Below are 17,596 nucleotides of genomic sequence, written 5' to 3' on the forward strand. Positions count from 1 at the left end.
GTGTTCTCTATTTACTGGAGACTTGCATATCTGACATCCCCAGAGGTCTGAAGGACAATGAGAACCAGACCAAGCGTGACGGACCACTTGAGGCCAGGAGTTCGAGACCAGCCTGGCCAAAATGGTGAAATCCCATCTTTACTAAAATTACAAAAATTAGCTGGGTGTGGTGGTGGGCGCCTGTAGTCTCAGTACTCAGTAGGCTGAGGCAGGAGAATCGCTTGAGCCTGGGAGGCGATTGCAGTGAGCCGAGATCAAGCCACTGCACTCCAGCCTGGGCAACAGAGCGAGATTCTGTCTCAAAAAAACAAACAAACAAACAAAAAAAACCACTAAAGTGAAAACTAAAATGTCCCATCCTGAGTGGTGTGGTGTAAAGTAGCATTAGAGATAAGACGTGTTAGTTTTCATTCAACTTTTTGGTTCTGTCCATTCTGAAAATGCTAAGTATGTTACCTTTACAATGAATCCTAAAGAAAATGTGGTACTTAGACACAATGGAGTACTATTCAGCCATAAAAAAAGAATGAGATCCTATCATTTGCAAAAACATGGATGGAAGCGGAGATCGTTATGTTTAGTGAAATAAGCCAGGCACAGAAAGGTAAATATTGCATGTTCTCACTTATTTGTGGTTATGTAAAAATCAAAACAATTGAACTCATGGACATAGAAAGTAGAAGGATGGTTACTTCTACTGTAACCAAGGCTGGGAAGGGTAGTGGAGGGTGGGGATGCTTAATGGATACAAAAAAAAAAAATAGAATGAATAAGATCTAGTATTTGATCAAGCCACTGCACTCCAGCCTGGGCGACAGAGCGAGACTCCGTCTCAAAAAAAAAAAAAAAAAAAAGATCTAGTATTTGACCGCACAACAGGGTGACTATAGTCAATATAATCTAATTGCACACTTTATTTATTTATTATTATTTTTTTTGAGACAGAGTCTCACTCTGTTACCCAGGCTAGAGTGCAGCGGCGTGATCTCGGCTCAGTGCAACCTCCGCCTCCTGGGTTCAAGCGATTCTCCTGCCTCAGCTTCCCGAGTAGCTGAGATTACAGGTATGAGCCACCATGCCAGGCTAGTTTTCGTATGTTTAGTAGAGATGACGTTTCCCCATGTTGGCCAGGCTGGTCTCGAATCCTTGACTTCAGGTGATCCGCCTGCCTTTGCCTCCCAAAGTGCTAGGATTACAGGCGTGAGTGAGCCACCGCGCGCGGCTGCACATTTAAAAATAACTCAAAGAGTATAATCATATTGTTTGTAACACAAAGGATAAAATGCTTGAAGGGATGGAGACCCCCATTTTACATGTGATTATTACGAACTGCATGCCTGTATCAAAATCTCTCATATACGCCATAAATATATACACCTACTACGTACACACAAAAATTAAAAAATTTTTAAAAATCTTAACAAATGTGATGCTGGTGGTAACTGTCACGCCCACAGAGGAGGTCTGTGAAAGCACCCAGGCACCCCCTCTCGCCCCGTGGAACCGCATCGCAAAGGTAGCTCACTGGCCCCGAGGCGGGTCCCTGGCCGACAAACCCGTAACTCACAGCAGTGACGCTTCCCGACGCCCCCCGGGCACATCCCCACAGGAACGCTACGGCGCACCGGGCATTACTGTCCCCCCACCACAACCACATAAAGAAAATGTGGGGGCTCGGTCCTCCAGTCACGCGGCGAGCAAGTGCAGCGCGGGACGCCCGAGCGCCGGGTCTAGGCGGGCTGCAGGTGCAGGCAAGTGCTGGGGCCGGGCCGCCGCGGAACCCACCTGTGCTGGGCCTCAGGCCTTGAGCCGCCCTCGGGCTGCCGTCGCCAACCCCCCAAACAGCTCGCCGCCACGCTCCCTCGCCGGGCCACCGCCCCCGGCACCCGCCCCGGAAGTAGTTGCGGGAGGGCGCGGAGCACGCCGGGAAGCTCGCGGGTCGACACCGGGACCCCTCCCGGGCGCCGTGGAATGCACACGTCCCGCACCCGGACCTTCCGGTCAGCTTCCCGGCTCGCTGTCTGATGCCCGCGGTAGCCAATGAGCTAGTGGTGTTTGACCTGCTCCGCCCCCGCCCTCCAGGGGAACCAATCCCATTGCAGGAGAGGCAGGACGCGCAAAGGCCCGAAAGAGGAGCGGGGCGGGGTGGGGGAAACGCGAAGGCAGTCTAGTAATGTAAAGCTCTGCTGAGAGGGAGAGTGCTGAAGAAGGGGACAGCCTCTGTAGCTGCGGCGCGGCCCGAGGGGCGGACGCGACCGGAGTGACGCGCTGGAGGCTGTTTATAGCGCTGTCAGGACAGCGCGGGGAGTGGAGGCAGAGGCCTGAGGTGAGGGGTCTCGGGCCTGCTGCGCCTGCAGGGAGTTGAACAAAACGCGGGGAAATACGGGCTGGGGGTGGGTGAGAGGAGGAGCGATGGGCTTTCCACTTCCACAGCTTTAAAATTTAAAAGCTCGACCCGGGAGGCTGTTGGCGTCTGGTTGCCATAACAACCGGCAGCCTCGTGGCAGGCCGGCTGGGGGCGGGGCTCTGGGAACCGGGGCGGGGCTGTGGCGGGGCTAACAGGCTGCCGCTGAGAAACCCACCCCGAGACGGAGCCGGAAGGCCGTTATTCAGAGGCGGCTCCGAGCCTCCCCTTCGCCTTCTGGATGCTCCGAGCTCCTCAACTTGGCGTTCAGGGCCCCGCATTGTCTGGTCCGTTTTCACCGGAGAGTCCAGCAACTGACACTTTCTTCCCTTAAACCTGTGGGCGGTTCATTCCTTTGAGCCACTGTACAGGCTCTTCCTTCTGCCGGTAATGCCGTTCCCTCCCCTATTGTCTTGTCCGCCTGAAGAGTTTATCAGAGTCTCTGGAGGCCCTCTTCATCCCGATGATTCTGTTGCCCTAAGAAATACTGTGCCCCGAATTGCGGAACAGAGCTCTAGTTACAAAAAACACCCGCCGGCTGTGTGCACCAGATGCGTCCCCAACCCGCTGCTCCCAGTTCAGAGTGCACCAAGCACCTGCCCTATTCCCAGAAGTACAGAGGAAGCAAGCAGCCCCCAATTCACATCTCCTGCCGCTGCCCTGATTGGGGATGAACGGGCACTGACTGCAGGGCCAAAGCCACAGCGGCCTCTCGAGCTGCAGAGTTCTCCTGACACTGGCTCTAGAGGACCCTCACCTGCCAGCTCTCAAGCTCAAGCTCCCCAGCCCCCTGAATAACAGGACCATCTCCTTTAAGACTCTAAGATACAAATGCAGGGGCTGGTCAGAGTAGTGACTCCAAAAAAAAAAAAAAAAAATCACTTGGTGACTCCAAACTGTCAGCCAGGCGCGGTGGCACATGCCTGTAATCCCAGCACTTTGGGAGGCTGAGGCAAGAGGATCACTTGAGGCCAGGAGTTTGAGACCAGCCTGGGCAACAGGGAGACTCCATCTCTACAAAAAATAAAAATATTAGCCAGATGTGGTGGTACACACCTGTAGTCCCAGTTATTCAGGAGGCTGAGGTGGGAGGATCACTTGAGCTCAGGAGGCTGACGCTTCAGTGAGCTATCATTGTACCACTGCACTCCAGCCTGGGCGACAAAGCCAGACCCTGTCTCCAAAACAAAAAAGCAAGGTGTCTTCTGTTCCTTGGTAAAGGGCAGTAAAGGGTAGTAGGACTTGAAATTCCCCCTGATTCAGAGTCCACTGTTGCTATTTACTCAACACCCTGAGCCTATGAAATGAAGAGAATAGTTATGCTATATGGGGTATATATAAAATATACCTATATATCATTATATATCGTACATATGGCATTCTATATAACATGTACATATATCTACATAGGCATATTTATATCAATACATATATTTGTATATTATGTATATATCACTATATACATTATATACCTGCAGGCTCCACATGTGTGCATGAGTGGGGACACACACACACGTACACACACAGAGTGCCTGGCACTAACAGGAGCTTGCATAACTAGAAGGAAACTGAGGCAGGTGGTGAGGCCTGCCAGCCTGTTTAGTCTCCTACAGCTGGTAGAGCAGCCCCTGCTCTCTTGACCTTCAGTGGCCCGGACCCTCTTCCATCACCCTGTGTGCCCCACAGAGCTCCCCGGATCATGGTGCACTGAGAAGGCATCTGGAAGCCTGGGCCCTCATGGCATCCAACGATGAAGGCATGGCACCCTCGCTGGGCTCTCCCTGGGCCTCCCAGATGGGGCCCTGGGATGCCATCCTCAAGGCTGTCAAAGACCAGCTCCCGTCTCTGGACTCAGACTCCTCTTTGGTAAGCAAGAACTCTCTCCCTGGATGCCTTGTCCTTCCTACCAGAGCAGGCATGACGCTGGCCAGGACAGCTTTGGAGCACTTCTCTGAAGACTTTTCCTGCTGACCTGTGAAGTTTGTTGTCATTTTACTTTAAATCACATGGCCAGACTCAAAGTTGTGTTTTCTGGGTGCCTATTTCCTTCTTTACTCTTTCTTCTGCCTTGATTGTCATCTCTGAGCATGGGTATTGGTGCTCAGCATCTTGGGAGACCCTTTCAGTGGAGTTTTTGGTGCTGACTTGGAACCCAGGTCAACTCGATGCAGAAGCTCTGTCCTTTCCATTCTGCTATTCTCCACTCTCTCGGGCCAGGACAGGGCCAGAACACCCACTGAGAATGCACAATTCCAGTGCATTGTGATAAGCCTTCGAGGGATTCTGCATTTGTGGTTTGGGGTCCCTGAAATGGCCCTCAAAGACGCTCAGACCAATAGCCCTAGGTGCAGGTGTAAGACCCTGCTAAAGATGCTCCTGGTGGGGGCTGCTCAGTGCACAGGTTGGCACTGGGCGTTAAGAGACAGTATGAGGGTTTTAAAAGGAACGGGCAGGGTTTGGGTCCTACCTGGGCACCAGCAACAGAGCTTCAGGGACCTCAGACGTCATCCAGTGCATGACGAGGCTAAGGAGAACCTAAGGGGACCCCACGCCTCAGTGCTCAGGGTGTTTTCACACCTTCAGTCTCATTTGAGAGTATGATCCCCAACCCCTTCAAGAAGACAAACTAAGCTGTATAAGTGATGGCTCAAGGTCACAGGGGATGGGGAGGGCTGGACCCTGCTCTTTCAGCTACCACCTCACTGCCCTGTTCATGTCACACGAGGCATTAATGAAGCACCTGCTGTATGCGAGGTACTTGCAGAACCAGGAGCCCCAGTCTCACCTCCACGAGGTGGTGCTGCCAAGCCGATTTCTAAACAGTGGCAAGAAGCCGCGCACGGCAAGGCTGACTGGGAGAGAACCGGATCTCCCCCAGGCTCCTGAGCAGCAGGGCTGGACGGGCTGGGCGGGCTGGGCTGGAAGTGAGAGTGGAGAGTGGAGAGCGGGGGTGGCTAGGCCCTCAGGGCTCTGCCTGCTGCCCTGTCCTCCAAAAGCCCTCTTATTTGTCCGCAGTCGGACTATGGGGAAGAGGAGCTGTTCATCTTCCAGCGAAACCAAACCTCCCTGATTCCTGACCTGTCGGAGGAGCTGGCTGAAGATCCTGCCGATGGCGACAAGTCCAGGGCCTGGGTCGCTGCAACTGAAGAGTCCCTTCCCGAGGTCTGTGGGACACAGAAGAGTGTACGCCTGTGTGTGTGCAATGTTAGTCTAAACTGACTGGTCTAAACCACTGTTCTAGCATTTCCACGATACCTGGTCCTTTTTTTTTTTCCCCATGTACAACCCAAGGTATTCAGGTGCCCAACATCTAACCTCCACGCACCTCCCTCTCCTGGGGAGCCCGGCACCTTAGGGCTGGCATGCACACTTGATTTTCCATCCGATTTTGACCCTTCTCTTCTTCTTGATCGCTCCTATCCTGTTCTCTACCATGGCATCCTGAATAGCTTCTGGCCATTGTCACGACTGCTTGTCCTAAATGTCTCTCCCTTAACCCAGCTGGCTTCATGGCTACCTGGCTCATCCCAGCACCTGGCGAGTACACAGGAACTCTGGTTTACTAAACTGCTAAACTACACTGCTACAGGCTACAGTGGGGAGTGGGAGGGAGGAAGATGGCCCATCAGTGCCTGAGCAAGCACACAAGCTGGACCTCGTGGGAGGGACAACCCAGGAGACAATGAGCAAATGTGGACTAAGCGTGCCAACGCAGGCCTGTGTTGCCAGTGCTGGAGGCTGAGACAGAGGTTCCCATGAGGCCAGGAGTTTGAGACCAGCCTGGGCAATACAGCAAGACCCCATTTCTGGCCGAGCACAGTGGCTCACGCCTGTAATCCCAGCATTTTAGGAGGCCAGTATGGGTGGATCACTTGAAGTCAGGAGTTTGAGACCAGCCTGGCCAACATGGTGAAACCCTATCTCTACTAAAAATACAAAAATTAGCTGGGCACGGTGGCAGGTGCCTGTAATCGCAGCTACTCCAGAGGCTGAGACAGGAGAATCGCTTGGACCCGGGGGAGCAGAGGTTGCAGTGAGCCAAGATCACACCACTGCACACTCCAGCCTGGGCAACAGAGTGAGACTCCATCTCAAAAAAAAAAAAAAGAAAAGAAAAGAAAACAGTGTAGAGGCACTAACCCACTTCCAAAATGGAGACGGGGCCTAGCTCCAGCGTAACTTCTCTCAGGTGTTCTGCTGAGAACAATTAACCTACCGAATGGGAGGGCATGGGCACTGAACCAGATCATCTCCCAGAACCAGGACATGCCCCCACCCATCACCTTGAAGGAAATCTCCCATCAGCCCAGCCATTCCTAGACCTAGGTTTGAAATAACCCCATACAAGAGAGATCCCCAGGGCAGCTAAGAACTCTGGTGGGTTCAGGTGGAACAATTTGCATGTGATTTTATTTTGCTTCTTCATTTCTACAATCAATTACTTCAGAAACTCTTCTGGATGATTTTTTCTTGTTGTTTTTTTTTTTTGTAATGTGGGATCTCTACTAAAAAATTAGCTGGGTGTGATGGTGTGCCTGTGGTCCCAGCTACTCAGGAGGCTGAGGTGGAAGGATGGCTTGTACTTCAGCTTGGGGTATCAATTTCTGAGCCCCAACATTATCATTATTGATAATTTAAATATTGTTTCATTGCTGTAACAATACATTCCACTCTAGCCTTGTATTTAAATAGCAGGATGCCTCAGTGGTGCTGTCTTTAGCCAGCCCATATTCAACAGTAGCTTTCCAACTTTTTTTTTTTTTTTTTTGAGACAGGATCTTGCTGTGTCACCCAGGCTGGAATACAATGGTGCCCTCACCGCTCACTGCAGCCTCCACCTCCCGGGCTGAAGCGATCCTCCCACTTCAGCCTCCCAAGTAGCTGGGATTACACGCACGCCACTGTGCTGGCTCATTTTTGTATTTTTAGTAGAATGAAGTGTGCAGTTAAAAATGGTTAAAAGAGGTCAGGCACAGTGGCTCATGCCTGTAATCCCACCACTTTGGGAGGCTGAGGCAGGAAAGATAGCTTGAGGCCAGGAACTTGAGACAAGCCTGGAAGACCAACTATGTTGTAGAGACTCGTCACTACAAAATAATATAAAAAAAAATTAACTGGGCCTAGTAGTATGTGCCTGTCATCCTAGCTACTTGGGAGGCTGAAGTGGGAGGATCGCCTGGGCCAGGGAAGTCGAGGCTGCAGTGAGCTATGATCGCACCACTGCACTGCAGCCTGGGCAACAAAGCGAGACTTCACCTCAAAAAAAAAAAAAGTACATATTTTACTATGAAAAACATTCCCTGAAGCATGTTTTTGAGGATGCTAACTGAACATACCTGTTTTCTTGACAGCCAGTTCTGGTGCCTGCAGAATTGGCCACAGAACCTGGGAGCAGACAGAACACAAGGACAAAGGATGCATCCTCTCAGGAAGGAAGAGACCCTAGCAGGCCTTTTGAAAGCTCTGGTGAGGTCAGCGCTCTTCTTGGGATGGCCGAGGAGACCCCCAGGTGGCTGGAAGGCGACCTTGGAAGCCTGTCTTTCAACACCAAAGGATCCCAGGGTCCTCCCTGGGACCCACAGGCCGAAGCCACTCTCTCCTGCCATGAAGGAGACCCAAAGGCAGAGCCCCTCAGCACTGCCTCACAAGAATCTGTGAACCGCCGGGCCCTCCGACAGGAGAGACGGAAGATGATAGAGACGGACATCCTCCAGAAAGTCACCCGGGATGCCTGCGGCCCAACCAGCAGTGACCAAGGTGGGGTGAAGGAGGCGCCCTGCCACGCTGCGGAGTCAGCTCCCAGATCCAAAATGCCCCTCGTGGAGCCTCCGGAGGGACCACCAGTGCTCTCGCTCCAGGTAGGCGCCTCCCCGTGCCTGGCTCTTTCTCAGGCCTGTTACCTGTGGCATGGCTGCTGTTCCCATGCACTGGAGCTAGAAGCAGCTTGAGGGCTGGCCCACTAGGACCTTAGGCCCATTATCCACCATTCTGTGTACCTGTCTCAGTAGAGGGGTGGAGGGTCCCAGCAGAGCACATCCTGGGGGAGGGTTAACAAGAACACAGAACAAGCAGGGCCTGCCTTCTTTAAAGAGAGAAAAGGAGGCCAGGCACAGCGGCTCGCACCTGTAATCCCAGCACTTTAGGAGGCCGAGGCGGGAGCCCAGGAGTTCAAGACCAGCCTGGTCAACACAGTGAGACCCTCATCTCTAAAAAAAAAAAGAAATCATCCTGGCTAACATGGTGAAACCCCATCTCTACTAAAAATACAAAAAAATAAAAATAATTAGCTGGGTGTGGTGGCCAGCGCCTATAGTCCCAGCTATTCAGGAGGCTGAGGCAGGAGAATGGCGTGAATCCGGGAGGCGGAGCTTGCAGTAAGCCGAGATCGCGCCACTGCACTCCAGCCTGGGCGACAGAGCGAGACTCCATCTCAAAAAAAAAAAAAAAGAAAGAAAGAATGTATAAATTTAAAAAGAGAGAGAAAAAAGGAATTCCACTCCCAAGGATGTTCATAAATACATATAGCCATATCTAAAATATAGAACCTGGTTCTGTCAAAGCCTGATCTCAAAATATGAAAGCCCTCATTCTCAGAAACTAGTGAGCACCTGTTAAAAAGTTGTATTTAGTGCATTAATGAGGGAACCAGCAGGATGACAGTGCCGGTTTAATAAGATCATAAGAAACTGGGATTTTGGCCAGGTGTGGTGGCTCACGCTTGTAATCCCAGCACTTTGGGAAGCCGAGGCAGGAGGAAAATCTGAGGTCAGGAGTACGAGAGCAGCCTGGCCAACATGGTGAAACCCTGACTCTATTAAAAATACAAAAATTAGCCAAGTGTGGTGGTGCGCGCCTGTAGTCCCACTACTTGGGAGGCTGAGGCAGGAGAATCGCTTGAACCCAGGAGATGGAGATCACGCCCCTGCACTCCAGTTTGGGTGACAGAGCGAGACTCCATCTCAAAAAAACAGAAATTGGGATTTTGTAAAACACTGGGGAAAAAGAGAGGAATGCAGAGATACGCTTGTCACATTCATGTCCTAGAGGAGTTATCTTGTCTACTGGACAGAAAAGTAACCATCACACCATCTCGGTTTTACACATTTTGGATAATTTTTCTTAACAGGTTAGAGAAAACTGGCACCAGGTATACACAGAAGTCATCTTTACTACTGTTTAAATCAACTGTTCTTTCTGCTCACCTAAAAACTTATTTTTCTCCACTTAGAGGGCTGCAAAGAGTTGAAAGGTCATATGATAAACATGAATTCTTGATTAATTTCCTCCCTCCTCCTCAGACTCACTCTGCCCCTAAGCACTCACTGCCAAGCCTTCCAGTTTTAGCTCCTGCCTGGAACAGCTTGATTCTTAAAAGAACAAAATTTTTTAACCTCCAAACATTGTGAACCTGTATGAACCTAAATAGTGTTTCTGAATACAACACAGGGTTTGGCTGGGCTCGGTGGCTCACGCCTGTAATCACAACACTTTGGCAGACCCAGGCAGATGGATTGCTTGAGGTCAGGCATTCAAGACCAGCCTCGCCAACATGGTGAAACCCCATCTCTACTAAAAATACAAAAATTAGGCTGGGCATGGTGGCTCACACCTGTAATCTCAGCACTTTGGGAGGTGGAGGTGGAGGCGGAGGCAGGTGGATCACCTGAGGTCAGGTGTTTGTTCGAGACCAGCCTGGCCAACATGGTGAAACCTCATCTCTACTAAAAATACAAAAAAAAAAAAGAAGGGTGTGGTGGCGCATGCCTGTAATTCCAGCTACTTGGGAGGCTGAGGCAGGAGAATCACTTGAACCTGGGAGGTGGAGGTTGCAGTGAGCTGAGCTCCCACCACTACACTCCAGCCTGAGCGACAGAGTGAGACTCGGTCTCAAAAACAAAACAAAACAAAATGAAACAACAATACAGGGTTTCCTTCGGGTCAGACAACGTCTTTGTGCCAAAAACAAAAGTGAAGTACTGATCCCCAAGAAAGCATAGGAAGGAGGTGGCAAAGTGCAGGCCCACCTTAACAGAGGCGTTCAATCTGTAATGGAAAGGCAGGGTCAGCCCATTTGCAAACTCTGTCATGCATTGAATTCCTGATTTCTACCCCCAACATCCTGTGACCATCTCCATGGGTCACAGCAGCTGTGAAGCAGGTACTTGTGCCTCTGGGACCCCTCAGCATCCTCATAATCACTGGTTTTAATGATTTCAGCAACTTGAAGCATGGGATTTGGATGACATCCTTCAGAGTCTGGCGGGGCAAGAAGACAACCAGGGAAATCGTGCACCTGGAACTGTGTGGTGGGCAGCTGACCGCCGCCAAGTTCAAGGTCTGACCTTGAACACTGGAGCCCACGTGAATCCCCACAAGCAGCACCTTCCTGGGCCCCTCAGACACAGAGGGCTGCAGGCTGGTCACAGACAGTCCTGCAGCTCACACATGTCTTCCCTGCTGGCCCCGCCCTAAACACTCATGCTGCCAGTCCCCAAAAGACTTCATTCATTCAACATATATGTGACCGCCTGCTACGTGCCAGGCGTGGGCCAGGTCCTAGGGACAAAGAAGAGGCCTCCACACCCCACCCCATGACCCATACCTCCTCTTCCCCACCTCCCTGGGCCGGCCTTCCTTCCTTCTCCCTCCTCCTCCTTCCTGGGGGAAGGAAGCTCCACCTTCTGTGCACAGTCAGCTCCTAAGCACACTCCTGCTTCCCCTGGCCTCCCCATTTAAAAAGGGAGGCAAAGGATGTCACCACTGTCACTACACTCATGGCTTTGCTCTGGGAAGTCCTGCAAATAAAATGAAAGTTCTCCAACCCCTCCCTACCCACTCGGGCCACAAAGGCGAGGGGAGGCAGGTCTGAGGCAGAGGAGCCAGGGCAGGTGCGGCGCTTCCGCCTCTGGTCCCAAAGCAAAGACTCCCCTGTGACTGACAGCCCATGTTATGTTAAATACATTTTGTTGGTTTGTAATTCAAATCCCATAAAGCAGGAGGTAGAGAGCCAACCATTCTGAAGGGCATGTGTGTGCATGTGTATGTGTGTGTAACTGGCACTCCCTTTGTGGAGGGGAGTAGGGCAGAATGTAGTCTTTTTTTTTTTTTTTTTTTTTTTGAGACAGAGTTTCACTTTTGTTGCCCAAACTGGAGTGCAATGGCATGATCTCGGTTCACTGCAACCTCCACCTCCCGGGTTCAAGCGATTCTCCTGCCTCGGCCTCCTGAGTAGCTGGGATTACAGGCACGTGCCAGCAAGCCTGGCTAATTTTTTTGGTATTTTTAGTAGAAACGGGATTTCACCATGTTAGCCAGGCTGGTCTCGAACTCCTGACCTCAGGATCCGCCTGCCTCAGCCTCCCAAAGTGCTGGGATTACAGGTGTGAGCCACTGCGCTCGGCCGGATGTATTCTCTATTTTAAAGGCACATAACCATTTAATCAAGCTATTTCACTTAGAAAATCTGTCTTACACTCTTACTCTAGTAGGTAAAGATGTGTGTTCAGAGATGTTTGCTGCAGTGTTGTTTAAAAATCTGAAAAGCTGGAAACAATCCATATTCAGTAGGAGCCCAGCTAGATCGTTTTAGCACAGAATACACTGCGGCTCAATGAGGGGATCTCCGTAGGTTAACCTGGAAGCATGTAATATACAAAGTGAAAAAAGTGAAGTTGAAAAAAAACCTATAGAGGATGACCCTATCTTTTTTTTTTAAGTCAACACACAGAACTGTTCATTATGATCACCTGTGACAAGTGGGACCAGGGTGTGAGGAAGTGGGATAAACTTAAAAATACGTCACTCCTACTTCACAAAGCCCTTGTGCCACAGGCCCTGCTCATAAAGATTCTGCCCCCCTCAGCCCTGCTGAGCTAGAGGTGGAGTCCTCAGAGGGCTGAGTAGGGAGAGGGCTGGGCGGGGGCAGTGGAGGAGCCTGAGGTCCATTCACATGTGGAGACCCCAGGGGCCCTGAGGCTCCAGCTGCTGTAAGTCACAAGTGGGCCAAGTCCCCACTAATCAGCCTCTCCTTTGGCCATCCTCAGACCGCATGGTGCCGAGCACCCACAACAGGCTCATGGAACAGTTGGCCCTCCTGTGCACCACGCAGTCCAAGGCCTCTGCTTGTGCCCGGAAGGTGCCTGCCGACACTCCCCAGGACACCAAAGAGGCAGATTCAGGAAGCAGGTGGGACTTGTAGCCAGGCCCGGCTCCTGTGGTCCTTTAGAATGGCCCCATGGTTTTGTAGCACTGACTGGACCTACCAAGGGCGGGGCACTCCATATGCATTTTCTCAGTCACTCTCAAGCATCTGATCAGGCAGTCGCTCCTGTCATCCCCATTTTAGAGATGGGGAAACCAAGGCTCAGAGAGGTTGACTCTCTCTGGCCATAAATGGCAGGGCTGGTACTCAAGCCCTAAAGTACCTGCTGTTTCCCCAAACCCAATGGGAACCCTCCTTTCAGTGGGAGGCCATGAGTCCTCCCTGAGAGTAGGAAGGTTATCATGTGACCCCGCCCCTCTGGCCACAGCTGATTGGTCCAGCTCTGGGCATGTGACCCCAGCCGTGGGATTTTTCAGTCTCTGTGTCTCTGTGTAGGGGTGGAAGGGCAACAGCCACCTGTCCTGCCACAGGGAGAAAGGCAAGCTGCAGTGAAAATGGGAGAGGCAGAGGTGGAGGCAGGGCCCCAGGGTCCCGTAAGGCCCCTCTATATGCCTGCCCTCCCCACACTTTGGTTGCTCCGCACTTGAGGAATCTGAGAACCAGTGAATCCCTTTTCACCTGACCAGCAGTGGGTTTCTGTGCTTGGAAACCAAAAGTACCTAACAGAAGTGGCTAGACCTGGCTGTTCGTGGTGGCTCATGCCTGTAATCCCAGCACTTTGGAAGGCCGAGGCAGGCAGATCACCTGATGTCAGGAGTTCGAGACCAGCCTGGCCAACATGGTGAAACCCCATCTTTACTAAAAACACAAAAAAATTTTCTAGGCATGTTGGTGCATGCCTGTAATCCCAGCTACTTGGGAGGCTGAGGCAGGAGAAATATCTTGAACCCAGGAGGCGGAGGTTGCAGTGACCAAGATCATGCCACTGCAGTCCAGCCTGGGCGACAGAGCAAGACTCTGTCTCAAAAAAAAAAAAAAAAGAAAAAAAAAGAAAAAGAAATGGAGAGAACTGCAGTGTTAACCATGGCAGCCATTAGCCGTGTGTGGCTACTAAACACCTAACGTGGTGAATGTGACTGAGGAACTGAATGTTTTATTCATTGGATTTTAACTGGCTTAAATGTAAACTTAGCCACTTGTGCCAAGTGGCTACACTTACCACAGATGGAGAGCATGTCCATCATGAGGGACGTTCTGTTGGCCAGCGGTGGCCTAAATCTCGCAGGCTGTTCTGAAGAGTAGAAGAGCAAATGTGTTTAATGTGCCCGTCTGTAGAGAGTGGGCACTCACTGGGTGGCAGCCACGAGCACTGTGACTGGACAAACCCAGTGCAGGTCACAGAGTTATCACAGAGAACTGACTCCACAACACCTGCTTTTCTCATTTCAGATGTGCCTCAAGGAAGCGGGGCTCCCAGGCTGGGCCAGGCCCGCAGCTGGCCCAGGGCATGAGGCTTAACGCAGAGTCCCCCACCATCTTTATTGACCTGCGGCAGATGGAGCTACCAGACCACCTGTCCCCAGAAAGGTCCGGAGGGCAGTGACTACCCCATACCAGCCTCTACTTTGCAGAGTTGCCTGTTGACCGCACAAAGCCTCTGGTGGATCCCAATGGGGAGGAACAGGGACTTCAAAAGGCTTGGATCAATTCTCAATTGAAAAGTGCTTTTAGCCTGGAATGGGGTCTGGCCTACAGTCCCCCTGGGTCCCTGCAGGGAGGAAAGAGGGGCATGAGGCACACCTCCTCGGGCTGGGCTCTATGCAATAGAGCCCAACACGTCTAGGCTGGAGGGCATCACCCACACCTGTCCTCACCTCCTGGCAGGACGTCCACCGGCCTCCAGTGTGGCTGCTGACCTCTTGCATTGGGTCACCAGCAAAGCCCGAGTGCTTCAAGCCCCAACAGGAGTTGGAACGCCAGGTGGAGTGGGCACATCCAGAAACCCATTTCTCTCCCTGCAGCTCCAGCCACAGCTCCTCTGACAGTGAGGAGGAGGAGGAGGAAGAGATGGCAGCTCTGGGAGACGCAGAGGGGGCATCTCCTTCCTCCCTGGGGCTACGGTAACCACCAAGGGGCCTCTTGCCACCTGCAGATGTCCCACCTGTGCTTTCTGCAGCAAGCCCTCCACCTGGCACATTTACCGCCTGTGGTGAGGTCTTGCTGCACCCACCGCACAGGGCGAGGGGGACGGCACAGCTTCCATCATCCTGCCCACGTCCGCTGGGTCCCAGCAGTGGCAGCAGCGATGGGCCGCCTGAATTGCATTCTTACTCTGAAATGGGAGCTGGGCTCACCTGCTTTTCTCCTGTTTCAGTAAGGAGGGCTGGGAGGGGCAGCCCCCACGGGGTTGAGTGAATTTGGTCTCATCGTGTCACAGGACCTGTACCGGGAAAAGCCAGCTTCTCCAGCAGCTCAGGGCCTTTCAGAAGGGGACAGCCCAGCCCGAGCTGCCTGCCAGCAAGGGGCCCGCGGGTGGGAGGGCTCAGGCCCCTGAAGACACAGCTGGATCACGAACTGGGAGGAAGCAACACATGAAGCTCTGTGCCAAGGGGCAGAGCGCCCAGGCTCGACTCCCAAGAGGCAGGCCCAGAGCCCTGGGGGATGTTCCTGAGCCAGGGGCAGCCAGGGAGGCCCTGATGCCTCCTCTGGAGCAACTATAGCTGCCTCAGGTAGTGGGATCCCAGGAGTGGGCAGGGGCGGGCTGACTTGCCATGGACCCTGGGCCCCGGTGTCCCCTTGTTGTCCCTGCATTTCCACTAGCAGGGGCATTCCAGAGGCAGGGACCCTCAGACTTTGGACTGTTGCCCACCCTGTTAGAGCTCAGTCACAGGTGCATGAACTTAGAGGAAGGATGCAGATACAAATCTGTATGTAACCTGTGACAACAGCTTTGGGATAAAGGGGCCTGGTCCTCTGAGGGAGATGGGCAGGGACAGCAGGAGGACGGGGTGCTGCTCTCTGTGGGACTCTGAGGCTCTTCATCTTTCTCCAGTTCTGCATTTTTTTAAACAGGCATCTATTATTTCCATCAATAAGGTCTTTTTAAAAACCAAGTAAAACGTATTTAGAGGATTTTAGGGTTGAAAGAGACCTAAGCCTTATTTTCTGGCTTCCTGCATACTTGCTATTTTGGGCACCTAAATTAACACACGACACACACATGCCTACCCACACAGATCTAATACACGTGTTTTTTTCTCTTTTCGAGACGCAGCAGCTGGGACTACAGGTGCATACCACCATGTCCAGCTAATTTTTTTTTTTTTGTAGAGATGGGGTCTCACGGTGTTGCCCAGGTTGGTCTGGAACTCCTCTCAATCCTCCTGCCTAGGCCTTCCACAGTGCTGGGATTATAGCACTGTGAGCTGCCAGCCTGGCTTTTAATGAACTTTTTGAAAGAGGAGTAACGAGAATTTGCTTTCTCTTTCTCTTCTTTACCTAAGATAGAAAGGCACACATAGATTCTCAAGGCCTTTGACCTTTATGAATCTAGACAGAATACTGGAAACCCCTGGAAATGCTGTCCTGTGTAGAATGGAGCAGCGGCCTCACTTGTTGATCACCAGCAAAAACTGGGGACATCTGCTTGCCCCCTGCCAAGACCCGGCCCCTCCACAGGACATGCCTGGTCTTCCTGGGTCCTGCTCCTTTGCCAGCACCGTCTTGCAGCCCCGTCTTCACGGGATGCTTTTGTAACTGCTGTGATCAGCCCTGACCTGGGCACCTGTTTGTCTCCCCAACCTTGTCTCCAGGATGTGTCCTGCTGTCTGCCCCGTGGGAAGAGCAGAGAAATCATCACCACCTTGGGCCCCACGGTGCCACGGGCTCAGGCAGCACAGTAGGGCGCTGGGCCTTTGGGCCAGTGTCCCAGCTTCCCCTGGGGTTCACCCCTGGCTGCCATGCCACTGAGGATGGGCAGGGGTCTCTTCGCATCAAACCTTGTACCAGGCAAAAGACAGGCCCTGCTTGGCCGTGGTCACTGGCCGCCAAGATCAGGGCTACAGATGTCTGCTCTCTGGACCCCACGTGATCTGGCCACTGGGGACCCCCACCTGACCCCACTCCCAATGATGAGGGGCATTTTCATTGCAAGTCAAAGGCAAGACAGGCTTCCATAAAGTCCCAGGAGGTCCCTCCTGTAGGGCACAAGGCCAGGCTGCCTCCCAGCCCCCAGGCCCTCTCCCACCTACAGAGACCCTCCCCTGCCCCCTCCACTCCGGGGCCTGTGCCGCCAGAACCGGGCTCTGCCCCCATATGCTGCCCTCGCAGCCTGGCGGCCTCCGCTGTGGCTGCCTAGCTGTCAAGAGCAAAGGCTTTTTTTTTCTTCAACCCCATTTTCTTCCATTTCTCCCACCTTTTTAATGCCAGTAACCTCACTGAGAATGTTTTACAGTGATGGAAAATAAACTCTGTTCCAAGTTCAACTCTGAATTACTGTGTCTGTCAAGGCAAGGGGAGTGAGGTAGGAAGTCAGACCTGCGTCCAAAGCTGGCTCTGCCACCTGGGCAAGGTTTTCACGCTCCCAGTGCCCAGTTCCTCCACCCACAGAAGGAGAATCATGGCCGGGCGCGGTGGCTCACGCCTGTAATCCCAGCACTTTGGGAGGCCGAGGTGGGTGGATCACAAGGTTGGGAGTTCAAGACCAGCCTGACCAACATGGAGAAACCCCATCTCTACTAAAAATACAAAAATTAGCCGGGCGTAGTGGTGCGCACCTGTAATCCCAGCTACTCAGGAGGCTGAGGCAGGAGACTCACTTGAACCTGGGAGGTGGAGGTTGTGGTGAGCCAAGATCGTGCCTTACACTCCAGCCTGGGTAATGAAGTGAGACTGTGTCTCAAAACAAAACAAAAAAAGGAGACTAATGGGAGTCCCCTGTCACTGGACTGCATGAGATAACATCACAGCACACGCAGGCACCTGGGACTCACAGCTCCTACAAAACTCTCCCATCACGTGAGTGCTGAGGATGATGCCCATGAGATGGGGCCAAGCAGCAGGCAGGGACCCACTGAGCCAGCGGGAGGCCA

The 17,596-nt window shown here is 52.4% G+C and overlaps 2 protein-coding genes across 8 annotated transcripts in view; one reads left to right on the forward strand and one right to left on the reverse strand.

Annotated features, from left to right (window-relative positions):
- The window catches only part of ANKS3 (ankyrin repeat and sterile alpha motif domain containing 3), a 38,668-nt gene extending 36,390 nt beyond the window's left edge, over positions 1–2,278 (reverse strand). For 4 of the 6 annotated variants that reach the window (XM_034939722.3, XM_034939721.3, XM_063598316.1 and 1 more), the window contains exon 1: positions 1,786–1,986. The gene's annotated coding sequence lies outside the window, so the exon portion shown is untranslated. Of the gene's footprint in view, positions 1–1,785 lie in introns of all 6 variants that reach the window. The other 2 variants (XM_034939720.3, XM_055099885.2) reach the window with 2 other exon arrangements.
- On the forward strand, positions 1,889–16,990 carry DNAAF8 (dynein axonemal assembly factor 8). 2 transcript variants are annotated; one of them, XM_003815111.6, is made up of 10 exons: positions 1,889–2,326; positions 4,091–4,270; positions 5,420–5,566; positions 7,756–8,262; positions 10,622–10,739; positions 12,448–12,589; positions 13,956–14,093; positions 14,528–14,626; positions 14,944–15,235; positions 16,319–16,990. In XM_003815111.6, exons 2-9 carry the CDS (start codon positions 4,142–4,144, stop codon positions 15,224–15,226), a joined length of 1,563 nt encoding a protein of 520 aa, XP_003815159.1. In that variant the 5' UTR covers positions 1,889–2,326; positions 4,091–4,141; the 3' UTR covers positions 15,227–15,235; positions 16,319–16,990. The 2 variants fall into 2 exon arrangements, with proteins under 2 accessions (XP_003815159.1, XP_054955864.1); XM_055099889.2 differs by lacking the exon at positions 1,889–2,326 and adding an exon at positions 2,393–2,791.
- The last annotated feature ends 606 nt before the right edge of the window (positions 16,991–17,596 follow it).

The sequence above is a fragment of the Pan paniscus genome, chromosome 18, assembly GCF_029289425.2.
Source record: "Pan paniscus chromosome 18, NHGRI_mPanPan1-v2.0_pri, whole genome shotgun sequence".
Lineage (NCBI taxonomy): Eukaryota > Metazoa > Chordata > Mammalia > Primates > Hominidae > Pan > Pan paniscus.

What these genes read in the sequence shown, in the direction of transcription:
- DNAAF8 (XM_003815111.6), top strand. Translation starts at nt 4,142, where the DNA reads ATGGCATCCAACGATGAAGGCATGGCACCCTCGCTGGGCTCTCCCTGG. An exon ending in CTGAAGAGTCCCTTCCCGAG is followed by an intron (nt 5,567 to 7,755) that starts GTCTGTGGGACA and finishes TTTTCTTGACAG; the next exon opens with CCAGTTCTGGTGCCTGCAGA. An exon ending in GACCACCTGTCCCCAGAAAG is followed by an intron (nt 14,094 to 14,527) that starts GTCCGGAGGGCA and finishes CTCTCCCTGCAG; the next exon opens with CTCCAGCCACAGCTCCTCTG.